Consider the following 18393-nt stretch of genomic DNA (forward strand, 5'->3'; position numbering starts at 1 on the left):
AAACAGGCTGCCGACTTGCTCTCACCCGTCTTACACCATCGCACAAAGCCAAGGGCTACCTCATTGTGTTTGAACGAAACCTGAATTAGGAAAATGGAGAAATAGCAGAGTGGAGGGAACCCAGCCCAGGACACCCGTCCCGCTACCCTCCCCACACGCCCTATAACCTAGATCAGCGCCTCGATATATCGAGGCTGCACACTTGCCTTGTTACTGGCCGAGAGGCTTACACTGCTGACACCAGCCTACAGTACCAAACACCTTCTTGCACGGTTTTATTGAGTGGCTGCTATTGGGTGGGGGTGGGGGTATTTAAAACCCTAGATTTAGAGTTCTACCAGCGAGCTTCCACTGCAGCAGGGTCTCTCACCATAGTCCTGAACCTCCAACCGATAACCTGGTCAGAGCCAGCCAGCGTGCCTGGAGAACGTAAAACCAGGCAGCAAACATTCATCAATTCAATCTCCTGGTGAAACAAATAGCATCTTGGTTTGCTCCCCAACCAGAAAATATCGCAGGCGGGGAGGGAGAACCCGCGTGAAATTATTATTAAAGTGGATCTTAAATATTTAATTTTAAAAAGAAAATTGCCGATGAATGAGGATCTTGCTCATTAGTGAGGGAGAGTGAGCCAATCGCACAATCCATTAGCTCGAACCCCAAGTTCAGAGCTGGGGCTGATCAGCTGCTTCCTCACCAGAATCGCTGGCTCCCTATTCATTACAGTGTATCTTCCATCTCATCTTCCGGCAATCCCTCTGGGGTGGCCATGCTCCGTGTTTTGAGCCTGGGCGCCGAGTTCCGGATGGGCTGCTCGACTTTGATGGGCATCCTTACGTTCCACCGGGGAACGCAGGATAATGACGAGGGGCTGAATCCCCGGACTCTTCCCCCTCCTCCTCTTCCACTGTGGCCGAAGGGTTTTTTTCAAATTTGGTTTCACCGTCTGCTTAATGACGGACACACGTACTGCATTCAGTACTGGGTGCCGCACCTTAGGATGTATTGGCCTTGGAAGGAGTGCAGCACAGATTCACCAGAAATTTTTTATTTTTTTTATTCATTCACGGGATGTGGGCGTCGCTGGCGAGGCCGGCATTTATTGCCCATCCCTAATTGCCCTTGAGAAGGTGGTGGTGAGCCGTCTTCTTGAACCGCTGCAGTCTGTGTGGTGACGGTTCTCCCACAGTGCTGTTAGGAAGGGAGTTCCAGGATTTTGACCCAGTGACGATGAAGGAACGGCGATATATTTCCAAGTCGGGATGGTGTGTGACTCGGAGGGGAATGTGCAGGTGGTGTTGTTCCCATGTGCCTGCTGCTCTTGTCCTTCTAGGTGGTAGAGGTCGCGGGTTTGGGAGGTGCTGTCGAAGAATCCTTGGCGAGTTGCTGCAGTTGCTGAGTTGCTGTAATGTTAGCAGGGCTCCAAGGGTTAAATTATGAGGAGCGATTCCATAAACTAGGCTTGTATTCCCCGGAATATAGAAGGTTAAGGGGTGGTTTGATTGAGGTTTTTAGGATTTTGAAAGGAGTTGATAGGGTCGATAGAGAGAAACTTTTTCTGCTGGTGGGGGAGTCTAGGATAAGGGGACATAACCTTAAAATCAGAGCCAGGCCATTCAGGAGAGAAGTTAGGAAACACTTCTTCACGCAAAGGGCGGTAGGAGTGTGGAACTCTCTCCAACAAAAAGCAGATGTAAAAGCTCAATTAATAACTTTAAATCGGAGATCGATAGATTTTTGCTAGCCAAGGGTATTAAGGGATATGGAGCTGGGATACAGATCAGCCATAATCTCATTGAATGGCAGAGTAGGCTCGAGGCGATGACTGACCTCCTCCTGTTCCTATATTGTCTCTCTCCTCAACAACAACAACTTGCATTGATGCAACACCTTTAACGTATTAAAACGTCCCGAGGCGCTTCACAGGAGCGTAATCAGACAAAACTTGGCACCAAACCACATATCGTGAAATTAGGACAGGTGACCAAAAGCTTGGTCAAAGAGGTAGGTTTTAAGGAGCGTCTTAAAGGGGGAGAAAGAGGCGGAGAGGTTTAGGGAGGGAATTCCAGAGCTTAGGGCCCAGACAGCTGAAGGCACGGCCGCCAATGGTGGAGCGATGAAGGAAATCGGGGATGCGCAAGAGGCCAGAATTGGAGGAGCGCAGAGATCTCGGACGGTTGCAGGGGCTGGAGGAGGTTACAGAGATAGGGAGGGGGCGAGGGCCATGGAGAGATTTGAACCCAAGGATGAGAATTATAAAATATTAATTGAGAATTATAAAATCCGAGGCGTTGCTGGACCGGGAGCCAATGTAGGTCAGCGAGCACAGGGGCGAGGGGTGAGCACTTCGTTTGCTTTCGCATCATCCTGGGAGGGGCAAAGAGGTGATGGGGGTATTCAAATTGACGAAGGTTTGAGCACTGTGTTTCCAAAGAGGCATTGAGGCTTTCGAGAGGGCTCGATAAAAGGGGCCGCAATGACTGAGCCAGATCTTAAATCAGTGAGGTATGATGGGGAAGTAACTTAACAAAGTCAGGGCTCACTAAGAGGGAAGGTGATGTCTGGTAGCCGGATTCCATTATTTGTGGTGATGTTCTACAAGCTAGGGGGAATCGCACACTTTTTCATTTTGGCTCACAGGCCGACTGCAGAGCAAAGCTCCCTCTGCACAGCCCCATCGCCGTGTATTAATCCCAAACTCAGAGCAGCACCCCGCACCAGCTGGAGCAGGAGGGTAGGCGTGCTAGGCCTTAAAGCTCCCTTTCACCCTGCCACTCCTTTAGTTTGGATCGGGGGAGCCTATCCGGCTGTCCGTGTTTATTCTGCTCAACCCCAGCTCTCTTACCCCCCCGCTGTTGGCGCACGCCTTTAAACGGGCCTGAGGTTCTGCCGCTGCGATAAGAGAGACGGATCTGGCAACGTAAACGCTGGGAGAGGGCAGCCGCACAGGGCGCCGCCTGAACTAAATAATTGTCTCTGTACCGGTGCCGTTAATCTGCTCTGGTTTTGAAATCCCAGGCTCTGCAGGTGAAAAGCTGCACTGCCTCTCCCGATTCTTTTTTTTTTAATATTCATCCTCCGGATGTGGGCGTCGCTGGCAAAGCTGGTATTTATAGCCTGTCCCTAGTTGCCCCTTGAGAATAAGGCTCACCACCACCTTCTCGAAGGCAGTTAACGATGGGCAATAAATGCCAGCGATGCCCATTTCCCAAGAGTTAATATTTTTTTAAAAATCCTCTTGGAACATTACTCTGTGCTGATCATTACTTACTGTTTCACAGTTTATTCCCATTGAGCAATGATGGTCCTGACGGGCATGGAATGGTTTCAGTTTAAAGCTGGGCCAGCAGTAGCAGGGGCTTCAGAGGCTATCCAGTGACCCCCGACTTGTATTCGGTTGTTGGATGAGAACAGGATCAGGCCCGATTGTGAAGCCCCTGCGCTGACCCTCACCATCTAGGCTCGCACGAGAAGAACGGTCACTCAGCCAGCTGGTCATCGCAGAACCGTATCCCGGCACTGAGTCACTGCCTTCGGGAGAAGAAGGTGGGGATAGGGGAGATGGCTGGAGGGATGGGGGAGACGGCTGGAGGGATAGGGGAGACGGCTGGAGGGATGGGGGAGACGGCTGGAGGGATAGGGGATGGCTGGAGGGATGGGGAGACGGCTTTTTTAAATTTGTTCATGGGATTTGGGCGTCGCTGGCGACGTGCGGGTGGTGTTGTTCCCATGTACCTGCTGCTCTTGCCCTTCTAGGTGGTAGAGGTCGCGGGTTTGGGAGGTGCTGTCGAAGAAGCCTTGGTGAGTTGCTGCAGTGCATCCTGTGGATGGTACACACTGCAGCCACAGTGCGCCGGTGGTGAAGGGAGTGAATGATTAAGGTGGTGGATGGGGTGCCAATCAAGCGGGCTGCTTTGTCCTGGATGGTGTCGAGCTTCTTGAGTGTTGTTGGAGCTGCACTCATCCAGGCAAGTGGAGAGTATTCCATCCCACTCCTGACTTGTGCCTTGTAGATGGTGGAAAGGCTTTGCGGGGGTCAGGAGGTGAGGGATAGGGGAGACGGCTGGAGGGATAGGGGAGACGGCTGGAGGGATAGGGGAGACGGCTGGAGGAATAGGGGAGACGGCTGGAGGGGGGAAAGAAAGCAGCTGAATACGAGTTGTGTCTTCTTTCACGTTACAACATGTGGGGTCACTTTAAGGCAGGCCAAGTATCATAGTGGCCCTGACATTTATGCTTCAACCTGGGGACCTCACAACTATGAACACATTGAGGGTAAATGATCAGCCTGCTAGGCGTATCAGAATGACAAGGGTGTTTATAAAAGCATTGATGAGTTTGCTACACAGCTACACGGAGGCAATCTCCCCCCCGTTGGACTAGTTCATTACAATCTTTTTGTTGGCCTGTTTCTTCCTTACCCCCTCCCTGTGTTCTAACTGCTGAAAAGGCCTGGCGAGCACAAAAACAAGGAAGTTATATAATCAGCAACAATCGCAAGAGCAGAGACAGGCAGCACCAAGCAAATCAGCTTCGAGCGAGAATAAAGATCGCAAAACCATCATCGTTTCACTCGCTGACTGGTGAACGGGCTCCCAGCGAAAGCTGTTAAGGCAAAAGGCAGGTAGCTCTTTCAAAAAGGAACTGGATAAATAGCTGGTTGTGAACGGTGCTAATGGTTCAAGGGATAACTACAGAGATAGTCCAGTACTCCATGGGATGCTGTGGCCTCAGTTGTGGAATGATATCCATTACTTTGCAGGAGAGGGCGTCGGAAGGAATTCTGCAGAGTTTTGCCATTTGAAGATGGAACTTCAAATGCTGGAGATCTGGAATAAAAGTGGAAATTGCCGCCAATGCACAGCAGGCCTGTCAACATTCGAAAAGTGAAAGGACAGGTTAATGGTTCATGTGGAGACTGTTTTGGTAGAACTGTCTGTCAGGGCTCTGACACCTGACTCATTAAACAACCTTTTCTCTTTTCCGATGGTGACAGACCCTCTGTGTATCCCTACTTCCCTGTGCTTCTTCAACACCCTCCGGGTCATTAAATAAGTTGAAAGAAAGAAAGACTTGCATTTATATAGCGCCTTGCATAACCTCAGGCCGTCCCAAAGCGCTTTACAGCCAATGAATGAAGTACTTCTGAAGTGTAATCACTGTTGTAATGTAGGAAACGTGGCAGCCAATTTGCGCACAGCACGATCCCACAAACAGCAATGTGATAATGAACAGATAATCTGTTTAACTGATGGTCGAGATGTAAATATTGGCCAGAACACAGGGGAGAACTCCCCGCTCTTCTTCAAATAGTGGCCATGGGATCTTTTACCACCACCTGAGAGGGCAGATGGGGCCTTGGTTTAAAGTCTCATCCAAAAGACGGCACCTCTGACAGTGCAGCACTCCCTCAGTACTGCACTGGGAGTGTCGGCCTGGATTATGTGCTCCAGTCTCTGGAATGGGATTTGAACACTCCAGAGGCCCTGATGGCAAAAATTCCTCTTTAACAGAAGACCTGGTCTGTGAGACTGGTCTCTTTGAAAAACATCCAGGAGTGTGAGACCCCTGTATTTAAAAGGGGTCCTGATGGTGGGAACCCCCGATACCCTTTAGAAAGGGACCTCAGGCAGTGAGGCCCACTTCTGTGGTAGGGGTTATGGGGAGAGGGATTGCCCACTTAACAATGTAGGTACAACCCAGGAATGTGGAGATTCTGACCTGGACAACATTATATTGGTTGAGAGATAAATATTGGCCAGGACACCAGGTAGAACTCTTCTAAACAGTGTCATGGGATCTTTTGAGAGGGCAGACGGTGCCTCGTTTTAACGTCTCATCCGAAAGGCAGCACCTCTGACAGTGCAGTACTCCCTCAGTACTGTACTGGGAGTGTCGGCCTGGATTTTGTGCTTAAGTCGCTGGAATGACCTTCTGACATCAGAGGTGAGAGTGCTACCCACTGAGCCATGGCTAACGCTGGGGCCTAATTTTGCAAATTGTACCTGACCCATTGCTTTCTTTACAAAGTTCTATTTCTCCTCCTTTTTGACATTGTTTCTCACACAATGTACCTTCCCCGGCCCAGAGGATTGGAGCCTTGCTGTGATATAACTGTGATGTGGAGATGCCGGTGATGGACTGGGGTTGACAAATGTAAAGAACCTTACAACACCAGGTTATAGTCCAACAATTTTATTTGAAAATCACAAGCTTTCGGAGATTATCTTCTTCGTCGGGTGAGTGTGGGATTCCTTGAACGTTTCGCATTTATAGTCAGAGAACAATACCTGGTGATTACAGATAGTCTTTCCAACTGCCCGTTGTCAAGGCAATCAAAGTGTTCAGACAGAGAGGTGTTACCTACAGGACCACCGAATATACAAACGGCCAGAACAAAAGACAGAGAGAGAGAGGGAGAAACATCCGAAAGGAAGAGAAAGACAGAGAATGACCCGTTGTATTAAAAACAGATAACATTTGTTCGCTGGTGGGGTTACGTGTAGCGTGACATGAACCCAAGATCCCGGTTGAGGCCGTCCTCATGGGTGCGGAACTTGGCTATCAATTTCTGCTCGACGATTTTGCGTTGTCGTGTGTCTCGAAGGCCGCCTTGGAGTATGCTTACCCGAAGATCGGTGGCTGAATGTCCCTGACTGCTGAAGTGTTCCCCGACTGGGAGGGAACCCTGCTGTCTGGCGATTGTTGCGCGGTGTCCGTTCATCCGTTGTCGCAGTGTCTGCATGGTCTCGCCAATGTACCATGCTCTGGGGCATCCTTTCCTGCAACGTATGAGGTAGACAACGTTGGCCGAGTCACAGGAGTATGAACCATGTACCTGGTGGGTGGTGTCCTCTCGTGTGATGGTGGTATCTGTGTCGATGATCTGGCATGTCTTGCAGAGGTTGCCGTGGCAGGGTTGTGTGGTGTCGTGGACGCTGTTCTCCTGAAAGCTGGGTAATTTGCTGCGAACGATGGTCTGTTTGAGGTTGGGTGGCTGTTTAAAGGCGAGTAGTGGAGGTGTGGGGATGGCCTTAGCGAGGTGTTCGTCGTCATCGGTGACATGTTGAAGGCTGCGGAGAACATGGCATAGTTTCTCCGCTCCGGGGAAGTACTGGACGACGAAGGGTACTCTGTTGGTTGCGTCCCGTGTTAGTCTTCTGAGGAGGTCTATGCGATTTTTCGCTGTGGCCCGTCGGAACTGTCGATCGACGAGTCGAGTGTCATATCCCATTCTTACGAAGGCGTCTTTCAGCGTCTGTAGGTGTCCATCGTGTTCCTCCTCGTCTGAGCAGATCCTTTGTATTCGCAGGGCCTGTCCATAGGGGATTTTTTTTTTTTATTTGTTCACGGGATGTGGGCGTCGCTGGCGAGGCCAGCATTTATTGCCCATCCCTAATTGCCCTCGAGAAGGTGGTGGTGAGCCGCCTTCTTGAACCGCTGCAGTCCGTGTGGTGACGGTTCTCCCACAGTGCTGTTAGGAAGGGAGTTCCAGGATTTTGACCCAGCGACAATGAAGGAACGGCGATATATTTCCAAGTCGGGATGGTGTGTGACTTGGAGGGGAACGTGCAGGTGGTCTTGTTCCCATGCGCCTGCTGCTCTTGTCCTTCTAGGTGGTAGAGGTCGCGGGTTTGGGAGGTGCTGTCGAAGAAGCCTTGGCGAGTTGCTGCAGTGCATCCTGTGGATGGTGCACACTGCAGCCACTGTGCGCCGGTGGTGAAGGGAGTGAATGTTTAGGGTGGTGGATGGGGTGCCAATCAAGCAGGCTGCTTTATCTTGGATAGTGTCGAGCTCCTTGAGTGTTGTTGGAGCTGCACTCATCCAGGCAAGTGGAGAGTATTCCATCACACTCCTGACTTGTGCCTTGTAGATGGTGGAAAGGCTTTGGGGAGTCAGGAGGTGAGTCACTCGCCGCAGAATACCCAGCCTCTGACCTGCTCTCGTAGCCACAGTATTTATATGGCTGGTCCAGTTAAGTTTCTGGTCAATGGTGACCCCCAGGATGTTGATGGTGGGGGATTCGGCGATGGTAATGCCATTGAATGTCAAGGGGAGGTGGTTAGACTCTCTCTTGTTGGAGATGGTCATTGCCTGGCACTTATCTGGCGCGAATGTTACTTGCCACTTATGAGCCCAAGCCTGGATGTTGTCCAGGTCTTGCTGCATGTGGGCTCGGACTGCTTCATTATCTGAGGGGTTGCGAATGGAACTGAACACTGTGCAGTCATCAGCGAACATCCCCATTTCTGACCTTATGATGGAGGGAAGGTCATTGATGAAGCAGCTGAAGATGGTTGGGCCTAGGACACTGCCCTGAGGAACTCCTGCAGCAATGCCCTGGGGCTGAGATGATTGGCCTCCAACAACCACTACCATCTTCCTTTGTGCTAGGTATGACACCAGCCACTGGAGAGTTTTCCCCCTGATTCCCATTGACTTCAATTTTACTAGAGCTCCTTGGTGCCACACTCGGTCAAATGCTGCCTTGATGTCAAGGGCTGTCACTCTCACCTCACCTCTGGAATTCAGCTCTTTTGTCCATGTTTGGACCAAGGCTGTAATGAGGTCTGGAGCCGAGTGGTCCTGGCGGAACCCAAACTGAGCATCGGTGAGCAGGTTATTGGTGAGTAAGTGCCGCTTGATAGCACTGTCGACGACACCTTCCATCACTTTGCTGATGATTGAGAGTAGACTGATGGGGCGGTAATTGGCCGGATTGGATTTGTCCTGCTTTTTGTGGACAGGACATACCTGGGCAATTTTCCACATTGTCGGGTAGATGCCAGTGTTGTAGCTGTACTGGAACAGCTTGGCTAGAGGCGCAGCTAGTTCTGGAGCACAAGTCTTCAGCACTACAGCTGGGATGTTGTCGGGGCCCATAGCCTTTGCTGTATCCAGTGCACTCAGCCGTTTCTTGATATCACGTGGAGTGAATCCAATTGGCCGAAGACTGGCTTCCGTGATGGTGGGGATATCGGGAGGAGGCAGAGATGGATCATCCACTCGGCACTTCTGGCTGAAGATGGTTGCAAACGCTTCAGCCTTGTCTTTTGCACTCACGTGCTGGACTCCGCCATCATTGAGGATGGGGATGTTTACAGAGCCTCCTCCTCCCGTTAGCTGTTTAATTGTCCACCACCATTCACGACTGGATGTGGCAGGACTGCAGAGCTTTGATCTGATCCGTTGGTTGTGGAATCGCTTACCTCTGTCTATAGCATGTTGCTTCCGCTGTTTAGCATGCATGTAGTCCTGAGTTGTAGCTTCACCAGGTTGGCACCTCATTTTTAGGTACGCCTGGTGCTGCTCCTGGCATGCTCTTCTACACTCCTCATTGAACCAGGGTTGATCCCCTGGCTTGTTGGTAATGGTAGAGTGAGGAATATGCCGGGCCATGAGGTTACAGATTGTGCTGGAATACAATTCTGCTGCTGCTGATGGCCCACAGCGCCTCATGGATGCCCAGTTTTGAGCTGCTAGATCCATTCTGAATCTATCCCATTTAGCACGGTGGTAGTGCCACACAACACGTTGGATGGTGTCCTCAGTGCGAAGACGGGACTTCATCTCCACGAGGACTGTGCGGTGGTCACTCCTACCAATACTGTCATGGACAGATGCATTTGCGACATGTAGATTGGTGAGGACGAGGTCAAGTAAGTTTTTCCCTCGTGTTGGTTCGCTCACCACCTGCCACAGGCCCAGTCTAGCAGCTATGTCCTTCAGGACTCGGCCAGCTCAGTCAGTAGTGGTGCTACCGAGCCACTCTTGGTGATGGACATTGAAGTCCCCCACCCAGATGGCCTCTTTGACGTGGTTATTGTGGAAGCTGGAAAAGTGGAGCATCGTGAGGTTGTCCCTGGGCTTGCGTTAGAGTGAGGTGCTGAGGTGCCCGTCTTTGATGGAGATTTGTGTGTCCAAGAAAGAAACCGATTCTGAGAAGTAGTCCATGGTGAGCTTGATGGTGGGATGGAACTTGTTGATGTTATCGTGTAGTCTCTTCAGTGATTCTTCGCCGTGGATCCATAGAAAGAAAATGTCGTCGATGTATCTGGTGTATAGCGTTGGTTGGAGGTCCTGTGCAGTGAAGAAGTCCTGCTCGAACTTGTGCATGAAAATGTTGGCGTATTGGGGTGCGAATTTGGTCCCCATGGCTGTTCCGTGTGTTTGGGTAAAGAACTGGTTATCGAAGGTGAAGACATTGTGATCCAGGATGAAGCGGATGAGTTGTAAGATGGCGTCTGGAGATTGGCTGTTGTTGGTGTTGGTGTTGAGTTACTCGCAGATCCGACCAAAGAGCACACCCACCAGCTCAACAAACTGATGAAGACCTTCGATCCAGACCTTCAAAGCATCCTACGCACTCTCATCCCACGTACTCCCCGCGTGGGAGACTTCTACTGCCTCCCAAAGATACACAAAGCCAACACACCCGGACGTCCTATCGTATCAGGCAACGGAACCCTGTGTGAGAACCACTCTGGATACATCGAGGGCATCCTGAAACCCATTGTACAGGGAACCCCCAGCTTCTGTCGCGACACTACAGACTTCCTACAAAAACTCAGTACCCATGGACCAGTTGAACCAGGAACACTTCTCACCACGATGGACGTTTCGGCACTCTACACCAGTGTCCCCCACGATGACGGCATCGCTGCGACAGCATCAATACTCAACACCAACAACAGCCAATCTCTGGGCTGCAGGAGCAGTGCGAGAGCACGGGCTGTCCCTGTTTTTTTTTTCCCTTCCTCTCCAGGGGCAAAGCAACATGACAAACAAGAAGCTCGCAGTTGTAAAGCATCAGCCCACCTCCCCCTGAACACGAAGCTTACTCTTAGTGAGGTGGCTTTCCACATTAATGACAGGCCACAAATAGCTGTTCTCGGAAATGAGTGAACCACACGTGCAACTAATGCAACCTGTGACCCACAGTGACTAATGTGGAATGGTTAGCACACCAGCTCCTCACGCTCACAGAGGGCGGCTGCACTGGTGTTTTTATCAGAGGTGCAGATGATACAGGTTTGGGTTCTGCTATTGAAGGTGAAGGAGCTTCTATCAGGACCTGGAAAGTGTTTATTTTTAATTAAAGGGGGTTTGTTTTAAGGGTGTTTTGCTGTGGACAGAATTTTAGGAGTGACTTTCAGATGAAATCATTGGGATACAAATCCTCCCCCCGCCCCTCCCCGATACCCTTAGGGCACTGACTGGGTAGTGTGTTTGCCCTAAACTCCTGTGAGCACGAGTTTAACAAAGTCATTAACCCCTTCAACTTTTTTAAAAAGGAATTTTAACTCCCAGTTGAAATTGCATTGCATTGTTTTTTTTCTGTCTGTGTCTGTGCATAGTTCTGTCTGTGGTGCATGTTAGTGTGCTTGTCTGTGTGACTGTCAGTGTGTATGTGTGTTGGTATCTACCTGGTTTTAAGTGAGTGATTGTGTGTGAGCACACAAGCGTCTGTCTGCCTGTATGTGTGCCAGTGTGTGTCCCTGTGTGTATGAGAGTTTCTGACTGCCTTTTTTTGTATCATTGTGTGCAAGTGCCTGCCTACCTGTTTGGGTCTGCCTGTCTTTTTGTATTGTGTGTGTCTGTGTTTGTATGTATGCCTGCCTCTCTGTATATCCATGTTTGTGTGCCTCATTGTGTATGAGAAGCCTTTTTGTTTGTCATTGTGCACACGTGTTTGTCAGTATCTGCTGGCCTGTGTGTGTGCGTGTGTGTGTGTGTGTCAGTGCCTCATTGCGTGTGTGTGTGTGTGTGTGTGTGTCAGTGCCTCATTGCCTGTGTGTGTGTGTGTGTGTGTGTCAGTGCCTCATTGCCTGTGTGTGTGTGTGTGTGTGTGTGTGTGTGTCAGTGCCTCATTGCGTGTGTGTGTGTGTGTGTGTGTGTCAGTGCCTCATTGCCTGTGTGTGTGTGTGTGTGTCAGTACCTCATTGCCTCTGTGTGTGTGTGTGTGTGTGTCAGTGCCTCATTGCCTGTATGTGTGTGTGTCAGTACCTCATTGCCTCTGTGTGTGTGTGTGTGTGTGTGTCAGTGCCTCATTGCCTGTGTGTGTGTGTGTCAGTACCTCATTGCCTCTGTGTGTGTGTGTGTGAGTGTCAGTGCCTCATTGCCTGTATGTGTGTGTGTCAGTACCTCATTGCCTCTGTGTGTGTGTGTGTGTGAGAGTGCTTCATTGCCTGTGTGTGTGTGTGTCAGTGCCTCATTGCCTCTGTGTGTGTGTGTATGTGCCTCATTGCCCGTGTGTGAGTGCCTCATTGCCTGCGTGTGGTGTGTGTGTGTGTGTGTGCGCCTCATTGCCTATGTGTGTGTGTGCCTTATTGCCTGTGTGCCTCATTGCCTGTGTGTGTGGTGTGTGCCTCATTGCCTGTGTGTGTGTGTGTGCCTTATTGCCTGTGTGTGTGTGTGTGCCTTATTGCCTGTGTGCCTGTGTGCCTCATTGCCTCTGTGCGTGTGTGTGTGTGTATGTGCCTCATTGCCCGTGTGTGAGTGCCTCATTGCCTGCGTGTGGTGTGTGTGTGTGTGTGTGTGCGCCTCATTGCCTATGTGTGTGTGTGCCTTATTGCCTGTGTGCCTTATTGCCTGTGTGTGCGTGTGCCTCATTGCCTGTGTGTGTGTGTGTGCGCCTCATTGCCTGTGTGCCTTATTGCCTGTGTGTCTGTGTGCCTCATTGCCTGTGTGTGTGTGTGTGCCTTATTGCCTGTGTGTGTGTGTGCCTTATTGCCTGTGTGTCTGTGTGCCTCATTGCCTGTGTGTGTGTGTGCCTTATTGCCTGTGTGTCTGTGTGCCTCATTGCCTTTGTGTGTGTGTGCCTCATTGCCTGTGTGTGTGTGTGCCTCATTGCCTGTGTGTGTGTGTGCCTCATTGCCTGTGTGTGTGTGTGCCTCATTGCCTGTATGCCTCATTGCCTGTGTGTGTTCTGTTTCAAAACCACCAGTTCTCTCACCTTTTTGTCCAACCTCTTTTGCATTATACCAGGAAGCTAAGAGTGCGGTTGAAGAGGGGCGTGCCCTGCGGAGCCGGATCCACCTGGCCGAGGCAGCACAGCGCCAGGCTCGCGGCATGGAAATGGACTACGAGGAAGTGATCCGCCTCCTGGAGGCTGAGATTACAGAGCTCAAAGCTCAGCTGGCCGACCAGCACGGGCAGAGCAAGGCAAGAAACGCTCTCATCCCTTGTTACCGTAGCAACTCGGCGATCACCATGCCATGTTCTGTAATCGTTAAGTGCGCACCCGTTGCAGTGAAGTAGGTCAGAGCCTGCCTGTGTTTTACGCAGCTATTCAGAGGAACTCAAGCAAGAGGCTCAATGTGACAGCTCTATCACTTGAGCGAGCTATTAGCACAGGGCAGGAGAGCAGTGCAGCCCTCTAACTGGGTCACTCCCCATCCATCTATTCCAAACTAATCAGTAACAAGTTTGTCGCTTTTTCTCTTTCATTTAAAGGACTGTGTGACAGAGAGAAACTTTTTCCGCTGGTGGGGGAGTCTAGGACAAGGGGACATCACCTTAAAGTCAGAGCCTGGCCATTCAGGAGAGAAGTTAGGAAACACTTCTTCATGCAAAGGGTGGTAGAAGTGTGGAACACTCTCCCACAAAAAGCAATAGATGCTCAATTCATAATTTTAAATCTGAGATCGATAGATTTTTGCTAGTCAAGGGTATTTAAGGGATATGGAGCCAAGGCGGGTGGATGGAGTTAGGATACAGATCAGCCATGATCTGATTGAATGGTGGAACAGGCTTGAGGGGCTGAATGGCCTCCTCCTCTTCCTATGTCCCTAAGCCTTTATGAGCTGCTCGAGTGTGTACCATGGGGTCTCACGGGTCACCTGTAATACAGTTTAAGTCCACGTTCCCATATATCTCAAGCCGCGGATACGAACCGATTTTGTCTTATTTATTCCCCTGTGAGTGTCGCTGGCAAGGCCGGCGTTTGTTGCGCATCCCTGAGAAGGTGGCGGTGATGGGCCGCCTTCTTGAACCGCTGCAGCCTGTGCTCCCAAGGAGCTGGCATTTCGACACAACTGAGGGGCTATCCCGGCCCACTTCAGAGGGCGTTTAAAAGACAACCAGGTTGGTGTGGGACTGGAGCCACATTTAGGCCCAGATCGGGTAAGGACGGCAGGTTTCCTTCCCTAAAGGGACATTAGTGAACCAGTTGGGTTTCATGACAATCCGACAGCTTCATGATCACTGTTACAGGTACCGACCTTTTATTCCCAGATTTTTCTTGAGCAAAGCGATGGCCCTACCCCTTTCATTAGTACAATGCTACAGTCCTTGTAAATACAAGTACTGGATAAACAGCCCCTCAGAGTGAGGGTGGCACTGATTTCTTGTTCTGTGTGGGGTAGGGTGGGAGGGGGGTGGGCATGATATGATTCAGCGACTCCCGGCACAGACTACAACACGATGGAAGTCCAAGTTCAGGAATTTGGGCAAGTGAGCTCAGTTTTCTCTCCCCTTCGTTTTAATGGCCGGAAAACCAGGGAGTGGAGCAAATCCGCTGGGGCACGATCCCCGTCTGCTCTTATCCAATCTGCTCGTCCATCCGGCGAGATTCCACACCAGGAGCAGAACCTTGGAGTCATGTCAGTATAAAATTTGCTCTCTCTTGTTCCACTGCTGCCAATTGCCAGTTGGTGAAATGAGTAGAAGGGACGTCCCCGATGGCCATGTGGGTAAATACGCAGCGCGGGGCTGGAGCTGAGCCAATCTGCACCAGTCCAGCTTATCTGTGCTCCGGTGAGAGTGGGAAGGTTGCACAATGGGCCGTCCCACATTGCTGGGTGAGGGGGAAGACCCAGCAGGATGGATCGAGCTCCCGATGGCTGTCTGGAGGCAATTGCTGGAAAGTTCCCCTGGAATGGATTTGGCTCAATCGTGATTTCGCCCACTTCTCTCCCCGCCCACCCCCCCCCAGGTTGAATAGCTTGCCAACGCTTATTGACGAGGCTTGAAGAATGGCTATCTGGGGGTTGTTGGAGCCCATTGAACTGTGCCCCAGCATGGGCTCATGCCTTTGGGAGCAGTGTTCTCCAAATCACGTCAACACATGATATAAACAGTGGATTTCACAAGTACATGTGAAAACAATGACTGTTAACTTTAATAAAAACAAGACAGAAGGTGATGGTGTTAATGATATTTGTGCAGCAGGATGACACGCAGGACCTGAGAAAGCGAATTGCGGTTCTCGACTGTCAGCTGCGGAAGTCCGAGATCGCGAAGAAAACCTTCGAAGTGTCCACTGAGAAACTGCTGCAGTTTGTGGAGGTACGACACATATCTTTATATACAGACCAGGGGATATCTTTATATACAGACCAAGGGATATCGTTATATGCAGACCAGGGGATATCTTTATATACAGACCAGGGGATGTCTTTATATACAGACCAGGGGATATATTTATATACAGACTGGGGATATCTTTATATACAGACCAGAGGATATATTTATATACAGACCAGGGATATATTTATATAAAGACCGGGAATATATTTATATATAGACCAGGAATATATTTATATACAAACCAGGGGATATATTTATATACAAACCAGGGGATATATTTATATACAGACCGGGAATATATTTATATACAAACCAGGGGATATATTTATATACAAACCAGGGGATATATTTATATACAGACCGGGAATATATTTATATACAGACCAGGGATATATTTATATACAAACCAGGGGATATATTTATATACAGACCGGGAATATATTTATATACAGACCAGGGATATATTTATATAAAGACCGGGAATATATTTATATACAGACCAGGGGATATATTTATATACAGACCAGGGATATATTTATATATAGACCAGGAATATATTTATATACAAACCAGGGGATATATTTATATACAAACCAGGGGATATATTTATATACAGACCGGGAATATATTTATATACAGACCAGGGATATATTTATATACAAACCAGGGGATATATTTATATACAGACCGGGAATATATTTATATACAGACCAGGGATATATTTATATACAAACCAGGGGATATATTTATATACAGACCGGGAATATATTTATATACAGACCAGGGATATATTTATATAAAGACCGGGAATATATTTATATACAGACCAGGGATATATTTATATACAGACCGGGAATATATTTATATACAGACCAGGGGATATATTTATATACAAACCAGGGGATATATTTATATACAGACCGGGAATATATTTATATACAGACCAGGGATATATTTATATACAGACCAGGCATATATTTATATACAGACCAGGCATATATTTATATACAGACCAGGGGATATTTATATACAGACCAGGGGATATCTTTATATACAGACCAGGGGATATTTATATACAGACCAGGGGATATCTTTATATACAGACCAGGGGATATATTTATATACAGACCCGGGTATATATTTATATACAGACCAGGGGAGATCTTTATATACAGACTAATAAGGATGGTGTTGTTTGTGAAGTACCTTAGAATGTTAAAGACACTGTATAACTGCGAGTTGTTGGATGTGGATATATATGTAGATGGTACATTAGGGCCATATGTATATGGAGATGGCAGACCTATTAGCAGAACATACTGAGGTCGTACCCCTACTGCGATACGTATACAGGACGTGCCTGTGAATCCTGCCAAGGGCCCCATTAAAGCAGGCAGTGGATTTTAAAGCTGTGATCTCATTGATGACCTGAGGACATTTTAAACTATGGGAGTGAAGCTCAAGCACTTCCTTCCATCAACTGAACCTCAACCACTCCCTGTGGGAGTGAGTTCCACATTCTCACCACTCTCTGGGTGAAGAGGTTTCTCCTGAATTCCCTATTGGATTTATTAGTGACTATCTTATATTTATGGCCCCTAGTTCTGGTCTCCCCCACAAGTGGAAACATTTTCTCTACGTCTACCCTATCAAACCCTTTCATAATCTTAAAGACCTCTATCAGGTCACCCCTCAGTCCTCTCTTTTCTAGAGAAAAAATTCCCCAGCGTGTTCAGCCTTTCCTTATAAGGATATCCTCTCAGTTCTGTTTAGGACGGACGGAAGTCCCTCCCCAAACAAGCCCGGCCTACCCACCCCCTGGAAAGTGGTATTGTAGGGCAGGACCCGGCCTAATTGGTGGAGTTACCGCGGGAGTGCACCAGTGCGTCCGCACATTTTCAGGCCACGTTTGTCTTATTCGGCGCTAAGAACTCCTTTTCTCCCAATTTTCTGCTGCCTGTCTCAAACACGGCACCCCCCCTGGACCGTGTGGTTCAGTTCCACGCCGAACTGTGCATTTACTCACTGAGCCATCAGACGCAGGTGAAATGATTTCCAACCCTTTAGTTTGTAAAAGAGGTTCCAATAGCGACATCCTCCCCCTTCCAGTAAGATGCACCACCGTCCTAGTGCCGATTGTAATATGTTTCTGTGCCCGTCTCTAGGTCGTGCATGAGGTGCTCGGTGAGAATCCAGTTGCCCTATCTAATGTCGGGTACGTAAACACAACATTACGACTAAAGTGACCGTGTATTGGAACAGGATGCCCGCACTGTGATACTCAAAGCCCGGGATCTTCAGTGGGAAGAATGAGTGAAATCCAGCTCTGCTCAAGTGAGGAGGCAGGAAGGAGAGACTTAGATGGGGAGGGTTCAGTTACTGTGTGGCTCGAGCACACTTCAGTCTCGACTCCATTTTCCTAATGGCACTGGCTGTCGGTTTGGGGGTTCAGCATAGATGCTCAATCTTGTGTGGCTAAACGCCACTTGTCCCTTTAAGAAGGAGAGCGACGTGGGCTGAAATGGTTCTGTTTGGATTAGCCCTTTCATCAAAATAGCAGAGAGAGGAATCTCTAATGTGTTTGTTACTAATATCACACAGTGCAAAATACAACCTCATGATTGCAGGCTGATCGAGAAATAATGAGACGCTTGATTTACTCACAAACCTCTTACAACAAAATACTTCATGATTATATCCCACTGAGCCTAAATTTAAACACAAAGCCCTTCGAGTAGCTCATCCTCTGTGTATTTTATGTGATCATGTTTTAGCCGTGGCTTAGTTGGTCGCACTCTTGCCTCTGAGTCAGAAGGTTGTGGGTTCAAGTCTCACTCCAGAGAATTGAGTACAAAATCCAGGCTGACGCTCCCAGTGCCAGTACTGAGGGAGTGCTGCACTGTCTGAGGTGCTATCTTTAGGATGAGATGTTAAACTGAGGCCCCGTCTGCCCTCTCAGGTAGATGTAAATAGATCCCATGGTACTATTTTGACAAAGGGCAGAGGAGGTATCCTGGGCCAATATTTATACTTCAAACCAACGTCACTAAAAAAACAAATTACTTGGTCATTATCTCATTGCTG

The 18393-nt window shown here is 49.0% G+C and overlaps 1 protein-coding gene across 4 annotated transcripts in view; it reads left to right on the plus strand.

Moving 5' to 3' along the window:
• Positions 1-18393, plus strand: part of stxbp4 (syntaxin binding protein 4) — a 209382-nt gene that overhangs the window by 97165 nt on the left and 93824 nt on the right. For 3 of the 4 annotated variants that reach the window (XR_010966940.1, XM_068003828.1, XM_068003831.1), the window contains 3 exons: positions 12988-13164; positions 15169-15288; positions 17475-17524. Coding sequence is in view for 3 of the 4 variants with exons in the window: in XM_068003828.1 (XP_067859929.1) it covers positions 12988-13164; positions 15169-15288; positions 17475-17524 (347 nt within the window). In the remaining variant the exon portion in view is untranslated. The remainder of the gene's footprint in view (positions 1-12987; positions 13165-15168; positions 15289-17474; positions 17525-18393) is intronic. The other variant, XM_068003829.1, reaches the window with a different exon arrangement.

This window comes from Heptranchias perlo, chromosome 23 (assembly GCF_035084215.1).
Source record: "Heptranchias perlo isolate sHepPer1 chromosome 23, sHepPer1.hap1, whole genome shotgun sequence".
NCBI classification, from domain to species: Eukaryota; Metazoa; Chordata; class Chondrichthyes; order Hexanchiformes; family Hexanchidae; genus Heptranchias; species Heptranchias perlo.